This window comes from Mesoplodon bidens, assembly GCF_964165515.1.
Source record: "Mesoplodon bidens genome assembly, chromosome: 12".
NCBI classification, from domain to species: domain Eukaryota; kingdom Metazoa; phylum Chordata; class Mammalia; order Artiodactyla; family Ziphiidae; genus Mesoplodon; species Mesoplodon bidens.
In genome coordinates this window covers 23,526,097-23,547,748 of record NC_138168.1, presented here as the reverse complement: position 1 = coordinate 23,547,748, position 21,652 = coordinate 23,526,097, and the positions used below count along the sequence as shown (strand labels likewise).

Here is a 21,652-nt window from a genome sequence, read left to right as displayed (position 1 = left end):
CAGGGAGGGGAAGGGCAGTTGATCTCCCAAATGGAACAGCTGCTGCTTCTAGCATCGTTACTATCATCATTATCATTTTAGGGAACTATTGCTTACTATAAGGAACTGATTAGATTTCTCCCTGTGCACTATAAGGATCTGTTTTTGCTCTTTACTCTTGCTGCTAGGAAGCTCATTGACAAATCCAAAGTTCCTGTTTAATAACTGTATAGTACTCCACATGCATATCAGAGTTATTGTCTTCTTATCTTGATTCTGGATTGTGATTTCTATTTTACTTGGTTCTAACCTTTACTTGCCATTTATGTATTTATTCATTATATATATTCTCATGAGACTCCTCAAAACTCTAGTGGAATAAGGTAAGGTAGGCATGACATTAATTTAAAAAATAATTTACCTGGGTACAGCTTTCATCTGTAGCATCACACACGTTCTTTAGTCCTTTGAATTCGATTGCTAAAATATCTGAAAAAAAATCAAGATACCATCTGGTGCCCTTGGAAAGACAGAGGTAATCAGGTCTTTGATCTGCTCTGCACATGGACTGGAAGAGGGAAAGAGGACCAAATCTCCCTGACACAGACAATCATTTGCTTTATTAAACAAGTGTCTTGTATTACACAGAGTAGTGCACTATTTGGATGCACAAGAAAAAATTATGAAAAGTAGACACTGAGCATATTGAGCACTTTGGGTTTTGAAACATTAACATCACAGCTGTTTCTAATAATTTTTCTCTAACTGCAAGCTTATTTCCACAACATGTACTAATGTAACTGTAACTGCCCCAAAATGTTTTTCATTTTTTCAAATGAAGTCTTCTTAGAAATAACTATGCAACTGAGAGCCCATAGCCATCTTAGCTCACTACCCCCATATACAGGTTATTTTGTATTCATTTTTTCCTCTGCTGTATGACTCAAGATAGGACCGTTTGCAACAGTTGAACTACTTACAAACGTGTGAAATGTGCCTTTCTAAACAACAAAACAAAGAGCAACAAAAAACCCAAGAGAACCTCACTAATGAGAAAAGTCAAGAAAGTTCATCAGTAGCGTGCTCTGCAGTTATAAATGGAAATGACAATGACAAAGAAGCTCATTCCTCGCCCCCTATCTGGCGCACTGATAATGGTAACAGGTCACGGGAACTGGCCTGGCAACTACGCGCTAGCAGGCCCAGGGCCCGGGGAAATTTAAGTCCTTTTTTGTTTGAGGGTTAACCTGAACTCAGGTGCAAAAAAAATGTACGTTAATATTCCTTTCAAGTTCCTCCTTCTATTTACCTTTTAATTCTCAACTGTTTCCCTCAATCCATGTGGACGCTTACTTTTCTAGATGGTTTTATAGTTTTGTGAAGAGTTGGTGGGACTTCCTCCATTGAGACTCTCCGCGGAGGTCTGACCATCAGAGGCCAATGTCTTCTCTGGGGTTGGTTTTCCTGCAAGACTCAGGGTCGCCTCCACTGCGTCCGCAGATCAGGACAACCTACAGGGCTTCCCTTTCTGCCTGGGTTCAGTCGGGGACGCTCAGCTCCTGCTCCGGCCAGAAGTTCCGGAGTCTCCTACGGCTGCTGCCCGCGGCGAGACAGTGGCGTCCGCGCAGAGCCGAGTACAGGGTGCTGAGAAGGCTGCTCCGCCCCAGGCCGAGCTCGGGACAGTGAGGCCTTAGGTCCCCAAGGGCGCCACGTGCCCCAGCCGGAAGCGTGGCGGGCTCTGCGCAACCTAAACGACCACGAGCCCCTTTCTTCCGGGAGGTCGCAGGCCGGGGGCTGAACTACCCCCGCCCTCCACCCTCCAATCTGGGAGGGCTATGAACGGCCACCCAGCGGAATAGTTGACAGTCTCTGCCAACCCTCCTCACTCCTCCGCCGGAATATATTATCCAGCCACCACCTGGCGGGCGAGCCGGCAAGGATTATTATCCCCGTTGTAACGCTGAGGAGGTTAAGGCCGGGACACGGCCAGGGTCCCGAAACAGATGCGTGCGGAATCCCGTCAGGAGAGCTCAGCCCGCCTTCCCCCCGCCCAGAATCCTCAGAGCCGGGCGGTCCGCGGGCCACGGCGCAGGCCGAGGCCCGAGGCCAGAGTGGATTCGGGTTTACGCCCTCGGGGGAGGAAGCGGTGGTGGGCGGCGCGGCTGCAGAGGTCAGGGGCCCGGGATTGCCGAGCCGAGCACGAGAGGAGGCCTGCGCCGTGGAGTCCAGGAGCCACGAAGAGGCCCAGGTGCCCCGGGATGCGGCCGCCCGACCTCAGCAGCGGACGCGGTGGGCGCCCAACTCCCGTGCGCTAACCCCCGGAAAAACGGGGCCCGCGCAGCCCCGGAACTAGAGCTTCCTGCGGGAGGAGGGGGGGCGCTTAGGTTTTCACTCACTTCGTTCTTTAACCCATTTTTAAAAGGAGAGTCTTGATTCGAAGCTATAGAAGAGAAAAATGGCTTCCTTCGCGCTCCTCCAGACACTGCCCGTCTCCCGCGGCCACCGGGACTGGCGGCCCGCGGCGAATCCGCACGCACACGCACGCTCACGCATGCACACATGCGCACACGCCGCGCAGCTGTGTTCGGGCTCTGCGGTGCAACTCAGGCTCCCCAGGCAGGGTGGAGTGAGGCCTGGGACATCGTCAGCGTGGTTGTGCGGTCTCCTGGGTCTGGGGACATCTCTGAGGGTTTTGATGATCCTTATTTTTAGTTCCCCTCGGAGGAGCTAGCGCCGCGCCAGGCGAGTGGTGCGCAGTGGCCGGGGCAGCGCGCCCTTCTCAGCCAGCGAGCAGAGGCGCAGGCGCGGCGCGGCGCGGCGCGGGCGCCCGCTCTAATCAATAACCCTCAGCGGGCTCTGAACGGCAGGGGGCTGAGAGGCCTTTCCGAGAGAGCCGCCCCGGGAGATGATGTATTTATTCTTCGCACTTACTGTGCACTTAGCACCGAAAGGGCTGTTCTTTGCTCTTAGCAACAGAAACCCGCGGCTCGTCAGCCTTGACTCCCTGTGGCCGCTGAGCGCGAGTCCGCCCGGGGGCGCGGGATCTTAGGCTTGATCTCTCCAACAGGTGGCGAGGGCCGGCGGCAACCGACCCGAACACCTTCTGCCCTGCCTGACCCATGTCTCCTGGGTGTCGCGGCCTGCCACCTCGCTCCGGAGAAGGGGGCGAGGACTCGGCGTGTGCACTGGGGAGTGAATATGCAGGCGGGCTCCGGACTCCAAGCAGTTACAGCGCTAACGCAGAGAGCTTTCCAGGCGCCTTCCTTGATTTTCCGTAAAATAGGTTTCATTAATAGCTGAGACGAATCTCCTTTTCAAGTGACTTGAGCAATCAAAGACGCTCCTCTGGGATCCAGAGAAAGTTGGGGGTTGTTACTCCCTGCTCAACCCCCCACCCCCGAGTTTGCCTTCCTAGTCCTCTTGACTGCACTCGCACACAACCCACTGGAGAAGTCTCAGTGATAAATTACGGAGTCGCTTAGGCGTGGCCATGCCTTTCTCCCCTAACATGTCCCTTCCTCGGATGACTCTGAACTCGGAGTGGAATCCGATTCCCTCTCGGATCCCCGTGGCCGAGCCTCGCTCACTCAAGCCAGGCGAGCCCAACAGCTGCTGGAAAATCGCGGCTGCAGCGGGCGCGCGGCTTCAAGCGCGCTGCTTCCCGAAGCTGCCAGGATACTGATTTATGCTCCAGCCGCTCTCGAGAACCCCAACGCTTTGGCTGAGTTAATTTTTGTCAATTGTTCCTCATCACACTGAGATAGTTTGCAGCTTGAGGCGTGTTTTATTTATCACCCTGCACATTTGAAATACAGTCAGACATAAAAATAACTGACTCTGGGACTCTGGCGCAATATTGGAGCCGTCGGGGAATAATTTGGCTAACTGACTTGGACGTTTCACCTTCTAAACAGAAATGCAACTCTCAGTCAAACTGTAAATCAGATTGTCTTTGCAAATGGGGAAAAAAAAAAAAAGGCACGAAACCCAGGAGGGAACGGAAACAAAATGAAAGAAAACGCAGGTATTGACCAAAGCAAAACGAGCTTCAGACACCCAGACTGGATTTTAATTTTAGGCGTGGAACCTCATCGAGAATGTGAATTCGTAAATGTTTTACCAGTCGGATCTGCCTTGGGGTTTCTAAGGTACCCCTGGAAACTGGACTGATTTCTTTATTTCTTTTTACCGTTACTGCTGTTTTTGTTATTAAATAATATATGCTATCTTGGGGGGTCCCCTTGAAGAGCTCCAATTGTAAAAGTTAACGAGAACCGTCTGGGCAGGACAGGGTGGGAGCTCTGGAAACGACCTAAGACTTGGAGAAGGAAACCAGAAATTTCTTGGCACTTTCCATGTTCCCAAATTTCTGTGAATAAGCAGAAAAGAATCTGATAGTCTTTTCTGCGCCTCAGGCATTCTTCTCCCCCACCTGTCTGGAAGCCCCCAATAATGAAAGCTCGATATCTTACCGCCGCACATAGATCGAATGGTCTAAAGCCTGGGCAGGACTGGCCTTCAGTAAGGCAGGATCTGGAAAAGAGAAAACCCACTCAGGCGACCACTCAACAACTGATCACTTAAGGGAATTCAAAACGCAACCAAATAAAAGTTCTGTCAGGGTGGAGAGCATCTGCTATTATTTTTGCATTATTTCACACAACCCGCATCCCAGCAAGTAAATTTCATTCTAACACAGCAAAGCGGAGATCAGGCAGGAGCGTTTCCCTAGCTTCCACAAGGGGAATCTGAAGACGGTTTTCTTGACGTGAACCCACAGCAACCTTAAATGTAGGCACCTGCTCCAGTCTTAGGGTATTAAACAAGTATATATTCGTTTAAACTTCTTTTTGACCAAGACCATTCACATAACATGCTTCTAACATTTCTCCAAATAAAATGGAACAGGAGACTGTGACTCTTAAGATCCACAAATTAAAATTAAGTTTAAAGATACCAAAGGGGGCTTCAGGTAGAAAGTTGGAGGGATTATTTTCAAATAACTTCGAAGGTTTAAGAGAAGATATCTTGGTAGTTGATAGTGCTTGGTATCCATACCGAATATATAATATTAAATTACGACTTCAAACAAAACGTTTCAAAGGCATAAAATAAAATAAAATTAAATCTAATATTTTGATGGGGAATAAGATCAGCAAGTAGTTGGAAACTTTTCTCAAAAACAAATTATTTTGGTGTGGTTTTGACATTTGTGTGATCCAATTCTTAATCTGGTGTTTTTTATATCGACCCCAAACTGGTTTTGCTCAGGTTGACATCTCTGCTTCTTCAGATCTGGAACTCAGTAAATGCAGCATGCTCTGCTGACGGGTAACTCCTGTGTTGTGAGTAATCCTTTGCCAGTAGATGGTCTGATGTCCTTTTCAGTGTAACCAACTGGGAAATTAAAAGAAAAATGTTTGCCTCTCCACATATTTATTTTTATTTGTTGTTTTTTCTTTATTTCTAACACATCAAGACGAGTTCTTTCTCTTAGAATCCCAAGCCACAAATTTCTCCTAAAAACATATATTTCAAAAATTAAATCTACAGGTGTAATACATACTGTGAACCCTATAAAATGCATTTACAATGCTGACCTAAGGAAAGAAATTTATAACTTTCATATGTACCTTCCTTTTGCAATAGGCAACTGCCATATGTTTCCGACTTCCATAATTCAGTTTTTCCTGGACATCTGTAGCAGGTAGTGAGTGCTTCTTAAAGTACATTTTATGTAATTTGAGAAGGAACCTGCACCAAAGAGTAAAGGTTAACAGAAAAAAGCACAAGTCTTTCTAGAAATGCTAGTTATTCAAAATTTACATCACCTATTGTGCTTGGCCTGGATAGCTTTTTTCCTCTCCCTCTTTCTTCTTGAGACTGAATTTGGAAATGCAGTGTTATATATGCTGAGAATTCTTTACAAGCAACATTTCCAAAATTTCTAAATGTTTTGGTAAAGATCCTCTTGTTATTACTGTTCTTTTGCTTGAAGATTCTAATTTGGCTCTTCCTGAAAATCCAGGTTGGAAGTGTATTCCAGTAAGATTATTTTATTTGAGACAAATTTTAATATTTTATATCAAAAATGGGGAAAACCTTAAACTCTTTCATTTTTCAGCTACCTTAATTGTTCATCTTACACTCATTAAAGGATGGAAAAGTTTACACAATTAAAAGTGAAAACAAAGCAAAACCAAAAGTAATGTAGAAAAGTCAAAGCTTGTTCTCAAATTTTTTGCCCAAGTGTTTAAATTCGGGGTTCATTCTTAATACAGTTTTTCAATAGCTCACTTCTTTTTGTGCAGTTCCAGTGCTAGCCTTAAATTAATCTGTTAAAATTCTTTTCATTCAGCTGAAACTGAAATGCCTCATCTGTCAGTACAAAAATATGAATAAATTTCAGCCACATTCTTTATTGTTCGTACTTTCAGCAGATTATATAAATGCCCACAGAATTTTCACTGTTTAATAACTGTGGGTATCTACAGATGTGAAATAGGAGAACAGGGCCCAATTTACAGCCAATTAGAGGGTGTAATAATTTGTATAAAAAGCTAAACATCCTACCTAGTTATTGGAGCCTAAACAGGCACTCAGTTCCCTTTTCAATTCATTTAATTAAACCAGCAGACTCAAGAAAATCTTTGTTTATGGGGAAAAATAGCATTAAATATTTAATTTAAAGAATATGAAGCTGCATATCCTAAATATCAATTTAAACGTCATTTTATAAAGCATAAACTATTAAAATGCCCATTAACTATTTAGAGAATATTAATTTCCCCATTCATTGTCTCAGTTTGATTTATGTCCAAATTGACCTGTTGCAATTCAGCAATGTCCATCTACCCATCTTTGGGTATCCATTTACATCTAGGTGTTAATTTCATTACCTCCTTGAAGCCAGCTTGTATTTGGATCAGGTGTTAGTGAAAGAGACAAGTGTTTGCTTCTTGGACATTTCTGTTTCTAACCCCTTACTGTAGTAATGTCGCCAGAGGAGTGTAGGTCAATGAATGAGGAAGCGAAGGGGGCGGTTTTTCATGCACAGGGTGAAAAATAATTCCAGCATCGTCTGGAGGTAGAGCAGATACTGCTGGAAATTGGACATGAGTGGCGAAGCTCATTCGTCCAGCCGAGTGAGTTTTCTTCCGGATACATTACAGGTTCATTACGTCCTCACAGCCCCTCGACTTGGTGGGTCAGGGGCCTCACTTCTCCCTTCCTTTACCTTTCCCTGGAGAACTGGAAGTGGAGGGAGGGAGGGAGTAATGACGACAAGCTTACCATTAGAGTACACGCCTTTTGCTCTCTCCAAACTGCGCACCTCCCCTAAACCTCACCGAGACGTGAGCATTGATTGAAAAACCAGCACTAAAAGGAATCTCTCCGGACCCCAAACTGAGTTTGGGCGCTCGGGATTCCCGAAGAGCACTTCGGTGGGCTGCGCGATTTCTTTGCTATCGAGACTGGGTCTCAGTTGATGAGAATACTTAAGAGACTTGTTGTTGGAGGAGGCGAATGGCAAACAATCGCCAACATGTGGGACAGTGCTGTGTGTGTGTGTGCAAATCCACGACAGAAGCGAGCCGCGAGGAATCGCGGTTCTGGATCGCTTTCTCCACGGGGCCTGGGTTTGCAGCTGCAGCCGGAGACCCGGCAGGAAGGAAGCCCTCGAGAGCGCAGCGGTCCAGCCCCCCGGGCGACTGAATTAACTCCCGTAAATTACTCTTTGTAAACTTATACAGGTTATAATTTATTGTTTTTATTAACCCAGATCAGAGGGAGAGGCGAGAAGAAGAACAGCACGGCAGATAACGAACAGATTGGAAGACGGTAAGGGAAGGAAGGGAGGAGAGAGGGAGCCCCAGCCAGCGAGTAAGGTGCTGCCAGGTGACTCGGCGGCTCTGACGTCCACGCCCCTAATTAGGATGTACCTTCTTCCCAAATTGTTACAAATTAAGGCAGCCAAATAAGTACCCCCCTTGGTGCTAAGATTGGGCCCTTGCTCACCCCCACTCTCCCGTCTATTTCTGTACTTCTCCCTAGGTTAATCTTCTAGCTAATAATAACGTTTTTTTTATTTTATTTTTTAGCGCATGGGAAGGAAGTCCGGATCCCGCCTGTTTGGAAACTTGGGGACCACCTGAAGCAACTCCCATTCAAGGGCCAAGAACAGATTCTCTTGTATGCCAGGGCTCACCTCCTGTGTCATGTCTTGAGTGCGGGAAATTAATCGTAAGGGTTAGAAACTCTTATGGCCACCGTCAAGTGTAAAAGAAAAAAAAAAGTCTACCTAGAGAATGAAATCCTAACGCATAGGATTTTTAAATTCAGAATTTAAAAATAAGTAACTGTTTATAAATACAAGTAGCTACGTCAGGTAAGTGGAAATAGCAAGCTCTCTCCAAACATATATATGTTACACTATATATAGTGTGAACAGGCTCTAGGCTGAGAAAGCACAGTGGGAACCGACAGAATGCATTAAAAAAATCTTTCAGAACTGTCTAATTTAAAAATGCACAGAGAAAAATAAGGAAGAGGAACTGACTACGCTTTTCAACGCCCACCCCCCTCCCGCGATAGTTTTGCTAGCTGGCTGGACACAGATTCCACTAGGTAACACTCGCAAGGCTCTTGTGTCCTTCCCTCTCTCCCCGCCCAAGTTCCTGAGAGAAGCCCACTCTGATAACGTTCTTCCCTGGATGACTTTTATTTGAAATAGAGCCGTGCTAGTCTTGCCAGAGGCCTGACAGTTTAATTCAGTTTTAATCGTTTCCTTAACATAGCTCATACTGGGAACAGACATTTTCTCTCTTAAAGTGACGAGAGGCACACGCTCCCCGGTACACATGCCCACCCATGCAGGTGCACACACGCGCATCCACGCACATACAGGCACGTGCACGGGCGCACCCTGTCGAGTTCTTCTCCCGCCAGTTTGCGCCCTGTCCCCGCTTCCTTTGCTCTCTTGACTGGCAAAGTGCAAGGCCCTGGCTCGACTCTGGCACGCGCGTGCCACGCTTTTGAGAAAACGCCCGATTAGGGTGGTGGCTTCGTCAGCGCTTCGAAGGCCGCGACTCCGCCAGCCTGCCAAACCCGCCTTCCTTCCCTCAGGCTCCTGGAGAAGCTCGGCTTCCCCTCTCGGGAGCGAAGGTCGGGGGTGAGCTGAGGTCTGCGACCTTCTGCTTCGTGGGGTCGGGGACAGCTGGTCCCGCTGGGTCCCGGAGTCTGAGCCGGATTCCATGCGAGCCCAAGGTGGAGAGCCGCGGTGAGGCTCTATCGCTGTGGTTCCCAAAGCCCAGCCTGGACTTGGACTAAGGAGACCAGAGCCTTGGTCCTGTCCCGGGCGCCCAGGGCACAGCTGGATTATTTTTAAGGGCCACTTTCTATCTGACATAGTGGATGTGTGTGAGGCCCGGCTTTCCAGCTTGTCTGTGGGGCGCAAGTCCCCGGTGTCCGCGCGTCCCGAGGGCTGCGCCCTTCGCTGCCCGGGGTAAAGGAGAAAGAAGCGGTGTAGGGATATAGGAGGCCTTGGGGCCCTGCAGGCCCGTGTAGTCCCTTCTAAATCAGTTTTGAGCCGCGGGGCCTGTAAACGGACAAGAATCCGTCTACAAAGCAGGCTTCGCGTCTAGAAAACCGCGATCTCCCCTGGCGGCCTGGGGTTTCTCCAGAGGAGCCGTTCCCCCGGAGTAGGCCTCAGGGCCCCGGCGACTCCACCCTTGGGCCTCAGCGCCTCGGCCTCTCCAAGTCCGCAAGGGCAGCTCAGAGGAGCCTCGGGTCGCTCCTCCTTGGGGCCACTGAAAGCCTGGGAGTGGAGCGGGGCGCTCGGTCCCCGCAGGCTGCGGATGCTGGCTTCAGATGCCCCGGCCGCGGGGAGCTCGGTGGGCAGCCTCCTGCCAGGTCTGCGGCCCTCCCTCCACCGCATCCCTCCCTACTCCCTGCCCCAGCCCTCCAGGCGGCCTCTTCGCACTCCCGGGCTTGCGCCCGTCTTCGGGCAGCCTTCAGAAACCAGGTTTGCGCTTACTTTTAAGGCTGTACTACCCGCCTAGGTGGCCGCGGAGTCTGGAGGTCCACCGAGGTCCGGACCGCTCCAGACCATTCGCAAAGCCTTTTTTTTTTCTATGCAAATGTAAAACACCTCCTCCTGGTTGAGTCTGGTTCTCAATCTTTTAAAAGAGGCCTCCTCTTCAGGTTGTTAGGGAGTCGTGTTTGACCCAGAGGCTGCCGGGCCCGCCGGGCGGCGCATGCGGAGACGCCTCTGAGCACCACCCGCTCTGGTTCCCGCTCTTCTGGTTTCCTTGGAGAAACCGCGAGTTCCCCCTGGAGCTACGGTAAAAAGGTCGCAGTGGCGAAGCTACTGCCTGAATCACTGTACTGGAAACTAAGAGATAATGGGTCAGCCACCAGTGTGGAGGTTAAACAGAGCGAGGGAGACAAAAAAAAAAAAACAAAAAAACAAAACCCTCAGTCCTTTGTCGTGTATTTTATACCAGAGATTTAAGAGTAGTATCCATCATGAGTTTTATTCTACAAAGAGACTTGCTCTATTTACATCACATCCATTTTTTTTGTTAATCCAGAGCAAAAGTCCAGTTGAAACTACAAAACAAACTGCACAGATACATGTTAAGTGTTATTCAATTAAAAAGAGGTTTTAAAAAAAATTGTTTTAAAGAAACATGCTGACTCTTTAAAAGCCTGAGAAAAGAAGTAGCAAAAACAGGGCAAACATGAAGTTACGTTAAATCACAGAGACATTTTCTAAAACTGCAATGGAAATTTTATTGCATCTTAAAACTTATTTCACTCTGCGAAGTGTTTAGGGGTCTTAAAGCCCTTATCATTAACGACATAAATATTAAAATACCAGGTTTAAATTAGCGATCATTGTTCGAAAGAAATGGGAGATTCCGGAAAGAGCGTGCTTTTTCTGACTTGTTCATATAAAGAACTGAGCAATAATGGGGTAAAATTTTGCTCTCCTAAATATAAAGGATTTAAACGTATCTTGAATTCCCCCTCCCTCCCCAAGAAAAATCCACGGAGTAAAACAAATAAGTCTAGTGCCACGCCCGGCGCAGAGTGGGTGTTACTAAATGCAGGAATGTGTCCATGAGAAAAGACGGGCCTGGTGGATGTGAATTCTCCCCACTCCTCAAAATGTTCTGAGTTGTAGCAATATTAAGTGATAAGGGAATGGGACTGGAACTTAAGGTTTCTTGAAAGATTCTTGATATTCTAATGTGGTGATCATTTCGTTTTTAAGCCAGGAGCCTCAGCCTTTCCACGTCCCGGTGGGGAAAGCTGGAGACTCCCGGGCTGGACTGGCTGTGGGAGGCAGGGAGACTGACCCGGTTCAGGGCTCGGGCTGGCACTTCCAAGCCAGACGGCGGCGCTTTCCACTCTAGGTTTTTTGCGACCTTGTAAGGAAGTGGGCGCGGGCGGAGCGGAGTCGGCGCCTCCTGATTGGCTGGCCGTCTCGGTGATTGACAGGGTCTCGGACTCCGCCCCCGCCCCTTTATTGACACTAATGAGCAAGTTCTTCCCACCGCTCTCCTGCCTGGAAGTGCTGACAGATCAAGGCAACAAATTTCAATTACAATCCCTAATTTGTGTCCGCAGAGTGTTTTTTACCCATGTTAGTCCTCTCTGGCGCATCAGTCGAGGCAGATCTTTGAGCTGCAGGAAGAGGTGGAGGGGGTGGGAGCGAAAGAGTCCATCACTGAGAGAGCGCGCGAGAGACCGAGGGAAGGAAACTTGGCGGGCGCGTCGCTGGTTCCTGGGATCCCAACACAAGCGCGAGAGAGGAAACGCCAAATTTGTTTTTGCCCGGGCGGGGAAGAGGGCAGATCTGGGCCTGCGGGAGGCCCCGAGACTCGTTCAGATTTTGGTGGGGGAAGGAGAGCGAGTGTGTGCGTGTGCCTGCGCGTGTGTATATGAGCGAGGGGCGGGCGCCGGGCGGCGGGGATGGCCGAGAAGCGGAGGGGCTCGCCGTGCAGCATGCTAAGCCTTAAGGCGCACGCCTTCTCCGTGGAGGCACTGATCGGCGCCGAGAAGCAGCAACAGCTTCAGAAGAAGAGGCGAAAGCTGGGCGCGGAGGAGGCGCCCGGGGCCTTAGATGACGGAGGCTGCAGCCGCGGCGGCGCCGCCGGAGAAAAGGGCTCCTCTGAGGGAGACGAAGGCACTGCGCTCTCGTCGCCGGCTGGGGCGGCATCCGGGCCCATCCGGAGCTGCGCAGACCTGGAGCGGAGCTGCGGCTCCCGCGGAGCCGCGGGTGAGTCGGCCCCTTCCCGCCTAAACTTCTTCCTTAGACGTCCTCTCCCGGTCCCACGGGCCAGTACCGCAGCGGAGAACCTGAACTACTGCGAGTTGTGGGCGTGCGCGCGCGCGGTGTCCCTGTGCGCCCGGGGCAACTCAGCCATCAACGCGCTAGCCTGGGTGTCACGGCGCAAACCTCGCGCTGCCCTGGACGCTCTCGCCGCGCAACTCGGGTCACCCTCCAGACAGTAAAATGCCGCTTTCAGCCTGGTTTCTCAGGCTGCTGCCGCCGCCGCCCACTCACGCCGCGCCCTCAGCAGCTGCAGTTTGCGGCGCTCGGCGGTGCAGATCTGTGCTTTCCGCATCTGCCTCCCTTGGGCTTCCAGCCCCTGGGTGCTCTTTTTTCTTTCCTAACTTTTAATAGCATGGGAGTGGGGGGAGTGACGGCATACCCCCACCCCCCGAAACCGAAACGAATGCCTAAACGGTGTGGGCAAACCAGGAAGAGGGCGGCATATTTGCAAACGTGGTTTCCCGAGGGGTAGCTGAGCGGTTCCCTTGCCTTCCTCTCTCGATTCCCGCTGCCAAGGCCGACGGCGATCGTGGGCTTGTTTTTCGTGCTCTTCTCTTCCCGCTGCTGCTTTGCTAAGAAGCTCCGGGCGGCCGGAGAGTTTGGCGAGAGCGGTGTTTGAAGAGCTTTCTAGAGGATGCCGGCCGGGCCCGGAGCAAGGCGCCTCGGACGCCTATTGCGAAGGAAGGCCCAAGCGCTTGGGACCAGGAGCCGGGGCGCCAGGCGCTTTTGCTCCGTGCTCTCCATGGCGTGGGGTGTGTCGGGGCCTGCACGGCGGATCTGGACTCGGGAACCCATCTCAGGCTCCGGTGGGCATGCATCCCAGACTCCGGCTGCGGCACAAAACTTATTTTGGGGCCTTGACCGGGCGGAAGCAGGGAGGGTGGGGTGGACGCTGGCCGCACGCCTCTGCGGGACTTGAGACTTGGGGGCCGAGAGGGCCCTACTTGAGCGTCGAGTGTCCGTCTCTTTGGCTGGCGGAGCGCGTATTTACCCACTCATGGGCCTGTTTGTTGTAAGGGCCGGATGGCAAGAAAGCTTCCCCTTTCCTCGCGGTCCTTTTCCTCTCCCCAGCCGCCCTCGGGAGTTCATCTCCCCACCAGGCTTCCCATTTCGAGCCCTCACCGGTTACCCCTCTCTGCCCTTTGCTGCCCAGGCGGCTGTGAGGACGGCTTCCTGCAGGGCGCTTCCCCACTGGCATCCCCAGGAGACTCCCCGAAGGGGTCCCCGGTGCCCGCCCTGGCCCGGCCCGGGACCCCGCTGCCCTCGCCGCAGGCCCCTCGGGTGGATCTGCAGGGAGCTGAGCTCTGGAAGCGCTTTCACGAGATCGGCACGGAGATGATCATCACCAAGGCCGGCAGGTAAAGGGCACGCTGGCGCGAACGGCCCCGGCTCTGGCCTCACCCCACCTCTTGGTGGGTTGGGAAGAAGGACCTGCCAGAGCTGTGGGGTCTCTCGTTAGCAGTTTCTGCAGACAAGGCCCCGGGTAGTGGTTCATTTTTGAGACTGGCTTTGTCTACCTAACCTGGAGTGCAGTCGGCCGGCGAGGGGCACAGCCCGGCTGTCCTCTCGTTGGATGATAAGGAGAAAATCGCTGTCGCCGCGGAGGCGGTAACGGTTACTGTTGATAATCCGCATGCAGGGTAGTTATAGATTCGTGATCATACTTAATATCTGTTCAGGCATTTATTTAGGCTTTAGTTATGTTTCTGAAATTAAGGAACAGATTATCCACCCCTTCCCCCGTTTATAATAAAACGCAGTTTACTCTTTAGCAAACTATCATTTGCTTTTTTAGATTCGAAACTTCCAGTTGGTTCTTTATCAAAGGATTTGCTGGCAGTATGACAATGTGATGTGTTATGCTATTTTGATATTAGATTAGGATAAAAATTAGTGGAATCACTAGTAATACATGCTTAATCCCTGCAAAAACTGTTGCCCCGATTTAAAAAAACCATTCTTTTTACAGATTCACAGTTACATGATTACTTTTTTTTTTCTAAATGAAATCCAACAAATTAGCCTAAATTTGCTGAGGAATACCAAAAAAACTTGTAAGTTATATCTGTTTTTTTGAAAGTGTGAAATTTTCACATCCGTCAGTTAGTAAAATAAATTGATTTGTTGCACAGATTCTGTTAATGCGAGGGAGGGACAGAAATATTTGCGTTTTAGAGTTTTCAGTTCATTTAGTGTAGTGAAATCGGTGAATACTCTCTTCCTTAAAAGAAACTTTAAAAAGCACACACAACTCTTTCAGGGAGTACACATGGCAAAAACCTGGACAGCATAAAAGTATCCAAACTTATTAGAAATTACAAAAACATATTTTATTGAATCCATATGCTACCTTCTACATTTTCACAGAGCTTTTTATTAATGATCCAAATTCAGTCTTCAACAACACAAAGCAACAGTTGTCTTATAAAGGATGTAGTTAAAGACCTTTACTCTTTATCTTACAGGTGCACTGAAATAACACTAAAACAGCCAGCGTATTAAACTGTTCTCATGCCTAGTTAGGAATAATGGACTTTCTTTTCTCTGGAAGTGGTCTTTAATGGCTTTATTGTTATAGGAAACATTTCTGGTAAATAACAGTACTAAAATTTGTGTTATAAGGTTAAATTAGCAAAAATTAGATTAACCAGAAGGGTCCTAGACATAAATCATTAGATGAAATTTGTTTGTTTCTTTTAAAGAGAACTGCTTTATTTGTTTTTTTATATACAATAATTTGCTGTTGTATTCCTTGCTGCTGTGCCCTTTTAAAAAGATAGGTGTGTTTATTTTAACATCTCCTTTTATATGCATCTCTGGGAAGCCAAGAGAAATGTGGATTTTCATTTGTTTTAATTAGCAAAGTTTTGAATAAGTGTGGTTAAATCAGAAAGTATTTTCAGGGTCTGGTGGGGGAAGGAATGATTTGGTAAATATACATTGTGTTTAGTTTCTGCTTTCAATAAAGAAGTTTTACTATACCTTTCAAATTTAGAGCAACTTTTGCACTTCACCTTTACCATGCTGCAGACAGGAAGTTCTGTCTCAATAAAGAACATATTGTTTGGTTATGGCATGGCACATTGGCTCCTTGTACTTTTTTTTTTATAACCCTTTTAAAATTTCACATTATAATATATTTTATCACTTTTAAAAATTCAAATTTTCTATTTCTACCATTCGGAACACTTTATTATTTGTATTATTAAAGTTAATCTGCTTACCGATTTTTGTTTAAAAAATGAGGTGCTTTCTGTGCCATTATTTCTGCAGTGTACGATTTTTTGGTTTTTTGCTTTTAGCTATACTGACATTTCAGTAAACATGGAATGCAAGTACAGGGTACAACAAATTACATTTAAATGACTCAGTTTTGATACGTCCTGTGTTCAGATTCTTTGAATTACATTACCAAAGTGAATGTTATAAGTTTTTCCATGTGAAAAATACAGATTCGAGAGTTTTCTTTGCTTATTCATTCTCCAAGCGTAATCACAAACAAAAACAGAACCCAAACTGTCTTTCCTCCCCTCCCTTATACATAGGCGCATGTTTCCAGCAATGAGAGTGAAGATATCAGGATTAGATCCTCACCAGCAGTATTACATTGCCATGGATATTGTGCCAGTGGACAACAAAAGATACAGGTACAGTGATCAGATGGGTACAGAGGATAAGAAAACGCTGGGATTTTTACAGGATACGCCTATTTAATCTGTGCTGATTATGATATTTGTTTCCAGAAGCCTGTAGAATTATCAGATCCATAATCCAAACCCTGTCACTTCCAGTAGTCTGGAGGGTGCCTTCTCTTGCAATAAATGTGAAAAAAAAATTTGTTTTGCTTTTAGTAGATACAGAAATGTCATTAAGTGTTGAGGAATTTTAATAAGGGGTCAGTTTAGTGTTGCTAAACTATATGTGACTTTAATGTTGATTCACATTTTGATTAGGATTTTGAGACGAAATGTTGAGTCAAGTTTGTAGATATACATAATAGTTAACAAATTGTTTCATTTTCTTCGTGATTTTTTGGACATTTATATAAATTCCCTTTATTGTGTTACATACAAAATCATAACTCTTCACAGGCTTTTTTCCCTTTAATTTGAGAAAATTATTGAAGATATTTTACAATTTAGAAAAAAAATCTCAATTCATTACTATATTAAGACATCTTTAAGCTGGCAATGAATTTGTTACCTTACTGTTGTTTTTTTGGCTCGTAGTTAACACAGTAATTTTTTTAAAGTTTTGTAGTGTTTGGATTTTGAGAGAATATATTTATCTAGATATCAAGTAAAGTTGGAAAAGATACTTTCTTCAGTATCAAACCAACCTTTGCTTTTCCTTCTGCAAGTAAGCAAATCAACAGTCGTCAGTGGCAATTTTTTTATTTTCCTGAGGAGCTGAACTGATTCACTTTGTTATAAAGCAGAAACTAACACACCATTGTAAAGCAATTATACTCCAATAAAGATGTTTTTTTAAAAAATGCTAACATTTAAAAAAGGAAATTCTGAGTGGAAAATCGGAAGATGCTGCTTTACATTTCTTTGTTTCTGCCTTTTAAATAAACAGCTAGAGCATTTAGTAAGTTTTTAAATGAAATCAGATTTGGTTTTTATTACTCTTTAAGATTTAGGGAGTCGCTTTTTGGAAACAGGTTTATGGTGTCAAAAGTGTACAGATTTAATTAGTACAGGCACATATGGAATACTAAAAATATGGGTAATAAAAAGGACATTTTTATTTGTGTTTTGTGTATAAGTTGTATCCCTTATTTTAATTAAGTACTTCATTAGGGAGCTTTGCTAAAATTATCTGCTACATGATAGAAGCTAGAAGGCATTGAAGTTTATTCTTTAAGTATACTTGGTTTGAAATCCATATTCTAATTTGGGTTTTGCGCTGAGGAAGACAATGTAATTCTAATGAGCTTAGAAATTATTCCTTTTTCTTCTAAGTTTGTCTTCTATTTCTTTCTCCAAATCTCTTCCATATATTTTGGATGGTTTATTTTACTTAACTGATCCTTATTATTCACACATAAAGCAAGAAAAATTTCAAGTATTAGTATTAAGATGCCATATTATAAAAGATCAAATTATAAAACATAAATTTGCTTTCACTTATATTGCTTCTCAAGAAAAAAATTGTTTTTAGCATTTGTGTTGAGAATGTTTCACAAAGAATATGTAACACATAGCATTTATTCTCTTAGTGGGTGTGGATTTTTGAACTATTCAATATGCATACTTTTTCAAGGTTTTGACAGAGCATATTACTCTATTTATTTTGGCAATAGCTCTATACCCATTGTGCTGCTTTTCTTGCATTTCTAAGATTTGCATTTTATTTTCCAACTTTTTCAACAATGGTAGAAACAAATATTTTTGGCTTATTCTCTGCTATCAAAGAATGGTATTTGGTGAAATGAAAAGTGATTGTGACTTATTAGAATGTAAAATTAATATTCACAAAAGGCCATGCACTTAGGAGCTTATTTATTGAAATTGCACTATATCAATTAAGGGGAATTGTTTTTATTATTATTCTTTATTTTGTGATAATGTATTTTTTCCCAAGAAAAGGAATTAAAGAATAGAAGGCATATTGAACTCAAAAGAGAATGAAATGTGTGACCATATTGAAACAGTGAGCCTCACCAGAGATATTATGAAAATGTTTCATGCTATTTTAAAAAGAAATTTGCATATATACTGGTAGAATTCTCTGAGACTATTTGTAAATTGTTGCTTTAAATTGTATGCCATATTTTAAAACAAATGGAAGAAAAACATCGAAGTATATAATTTCATTTTCTACCCTTTTCTAAGTCAATCATCGATATACTAGTTTCTAGTTTTTGAATTAGTGTATTTTAAATTAACATTAATAAATGATGGTCTGAATATAAGATTAAACATTATTGTCTTATATACTACTTGAAACATTGCTATTTAAATGATAATTTTTACAGAGTCAATATAGTTGACATACACAAACAAATAGAATAAGATGTTTTATCTCTTAGTTAGAAAGGTAATGTTAATTAGATATATCATAATTTTTAAAGTTTGATGTGTATTTTAATTAGTGGTATAAAAAAATTTAAAGAATTTTCTTACAATAGTCAAAAAAAGAGAAATACAGGAGATAAAGGCCTATGTTTTATGATTTTACAAACTTTTAAAATTAAACGGAATATCCTCAGTTTATAGTGTAATAGAGTTAGAAAAAATAATTATAAATGATAATAGATGGAACTTTTTTCCCTATGAAAATAACTTTAGTGAAAGTTCTGACAATTTCCCCTTGTCTTTCTACCATCTATCTCATCAGTTTGAACATAAGCGTAAAATGGGAAGTGATAAAGAAAGTGGGACACTTTAAGATATAACTCTCAAGTATTTTTGAGATTTCCTTAAAGGGGAGATTGACAACTTAGTTTCTTCATGTCAATTGAACATCCAAATGAAAAATGGAAAACATCAGAATACAGACAGAATGTCTAATGTGTTTAAGTGTGATTCATCCAAGTTAAAATACTTGCATTTATGGTGGGAATAGTGTGCATATTTTTCACTAAATCCTTAACATACCACTTTGAGTGGTCAGTAGGTTACCACTGCTTCAGAGAGTTTTTAAAAAGCGCTTGAATTCTTATTTTATATGCATTGAATGTAAAGAGCAAATCGTCGAATTTTAGACTTTTTAAAGGGTGCACATTTTGTCTGAGTCTACTGAGTTGAAAATTCCAAGAAAGCAACAGTTCACAAACTGAGCCTTGTCATTGCCTTCTAGGTATGTTTACCACAGCTCTAAATGGATGGTGGCGGGCAACGCTGATTCCCCTGTGCCACCCCGGGTGTACATTCATCCAGACTCGCCTGCCTCAGGGGAGACTTGGATGAGACAAGTGATCAGTTTCGACAAGCTGAAGCTCACCAACAATGAACTGGATGACCAAGGCCACGTGAGTACATGACCTCCCTAATTTGCCTCCATTGGATGGCATGGACTGTATCTGTACTGTGCCTGCCTGAAGGAAATGAACTTTTCTAAGATCATGAAATTCCTCTCCTGGTTGACTAGCCTGTGCACAGTCTGCGCAAAATCTAGGTTATAGTTGCATCAGAGATTACGCCTGTGGCCAGAGTATTCTATGAAGCATTTAATAGGGAAAACTAGATATTGCATTTGTATTGGAATGAAAGAACCTCAGGCAGCCATTTTTAGCCAAACATTTGTTTGAAATCCCGTGAGGTGCCAATTATTATACTCTGAATATGAATTCTTGGCAGTTGGGTGAACAGTGATAATGATTTATTGTGTCCTGCCTGCATCCAGTTCTTTCTCCAGCTGAAGCTCATGCTTCTCAATGACAGCCCAGGCTTATGCTGTTCGCGTGTTCCACCTGCAAGCTCCCAATTGTTTTGTAATAACATCTAAGGTGTCAAATATGTTGTAATAATTCCTTTTCATCTTAAAACTGCTGAAAAATGATATATATGCTAAAGCCAGCCATTTCAATAATATAGTCATTTTTAACACCTTATTAATTTTTACACAGTATTGTTCCTAGGCAGGACTACCCTTATTATTTTAATAAATAAGTAACTCTGGATACATGCTGATTTCCACTCAATGCTAGCATTTCTATTAGGTTTCTGTTATTTGAGAGGGTTTTGACTGAAGCAGGATTGAAATGCCTTTTTAAGAGCATATATGGTACGTAAAAGGAATACCAACTAGTTCATTTCTCAAAGGGGTGACATGAAGATAGCATATTTATGGGCCAATCTTTTCAAACAAAAATGCAAACTGTCATAAGCTAGTAATACAGCGATGACAGGATGTGATTTGTAAGTTGCTAGATAATATCTTAAGCAAATTGACCTTAATGAAGACATTCAAGTACAAATTTCATTGTGGTACAGATGCAGCATCTGGATTTTTAAGACTCATCTCTCTCAAACTGCCAGTACTTTTGTTTATTGTTGCCTTTCATATTCTAAACCAGAATCAGAAAAGTAACAGTGTACAGTTTATTTCTGAATCCAACTTCATGCCCTGTACTTTAGTGCACTACTTTGCTTCTCTTCCTTTTTTTTCTGTATATACACAGTCAGGTTGTAACAGTTATTTTTCGTTTGATTTCAATGAAAGAACACTAGTTTCTTCTGTCTCATTGAGGGAGCCAACTGTGAAATTTTGCCAGTGCATCCACTGAGGAGTCTTTAATTTTTTTTACAGTAAAAATTTTAAAAATAAATGGCACTAAGTGTTACCTGTTTTCAAAGTTTAAACATACCCTGCTTTTCTGAGTTCTATAGTTTGAGAATATATCTTTTAAAGAGATAAGTGGGTCTAAAAGCTATACACTGTCATATATAAGGGCCAAACTCCTTTAAGTAATTTAAATAAATATAGTCATTCTATAATTCAAATTCTTTCAGATTAAATTACTGGCTTTATATCTAATATCTACCATATCTACAAAATTAGATATAGATCTAGTAATTTATCCATCTATCTGATTTTAACTTCATAATTTCACTAGACTTTATTTAAAACAGCATTCTCTAGAGAAACAGAACCAATAGACTGTATAGATATAGATATATAGATAGATATAGATAGAAATAGAGATAGAGATAGAGGAGGGATTTATTTTAGGGAACTGGCTCACACAATTGTGGTGGCTGGTAGGTATGAAATTTGCAGGGTGGGTGGGCAGGCTGAAGACCCAGGGAAGAGCTGATGTTGCAGCTTGAGCCTCGAGGCAGTTTGGAAGCAGAATCTCCTCTTCCTCAGGGGACCTCCACCTTTTTTCTCTTAAGTCTTTCAACTGATTGGGTAAGGCCCACCCACATTATGGAGGCTACCTGCTTTACTCTACTGATTTAAATGTTAATCTCAACTGAAAAGTACCTTCACAAGGACATCAAGACTGGTGTTTGGCCAAACATCTAGGTACCATGGTCTAGCCAAGTTGACACATAACGGTAATTATCACACAGCATTGTTTAAAATACAAAAGAGTAGATTGCAACTTGAGCCACAACTGTTTATACCTGAATAATTATAAAATTCCACTCTTAAAAAAAAATGAAAACATAGCAGAAAACAGACAAAATCTATAGAAGTGTTTCATCTTCCAGTAAAATTCTTTTAAGGTTGTGACAGGATGTAATACTTTAATAAAGGAAAGTAATTAGTGTGTGCAGGGAATAGGGAGAGAATAATATGTATCTGTGCATTTTGGAAGCAAGGAAATTGCCTTTGCAAATAGTAAAAATGTACCTATTGCTTGATACTAGAGGA

General features: G+C 44.2%; 1 protein-coding gene and 1 long non-coding RNA gene across 4 annotated transcripts in view; one reads left to right on the top strand and one right to left on the bottom strand.

Annotated features, from left to right (window-relative positions):
* The window catches only part of LOC308625838, a 114,827-nt gene extending 112,270 nt beyond the window's left edge, over positions 1–2,557 (bottom strand). For 2 of the 3 annotated variants that reach the window (XR_014017155.1, XR_014017156.1), the window contains exons 1-2: positions 2,376–2,557; positions 401–468 (exon numbers count right to left, since the gene is read on the bottom strand). This is a non-coding gene — a long non-coding RNA (uncharacterized lncRNA). The remainder of the gene's footprint in view (positions 1–400; positions 469–2,375) is intronic. The other variant, XR_014017157.1, reaches the window with a different exon arrangement.
* Positions 2,558–10,277: 7,720 nt separating this feature from the next.
* Positions 10,278–21,652, top strand: part of TBX18 (T-box transcription factor 18) — a 32,077-nt gene continuing 20,702 nt past the window's right edge. Inside the window, exons 1-4 of the mRNA XM_081250783.1 lie at positions 10,278–12,265; positions 13,476–13,680; positions 15,868–15,969; positions 19,130–19,301. Coding sequence (XP_081106909.1) covers positions 11,959–12,265; positions 13,476–13,680; positions 15,868–15,969; positions 19,130–19,301 — 786 coding nt within the window. The 5' untranslated portion in view covers positions 10,278–11,958. The remainder of the gene's footprint in view (positions 12,266–13,475; positions 13,681–15,867; positions 15,970–19,129; positions 19,302–21,652) is intronic.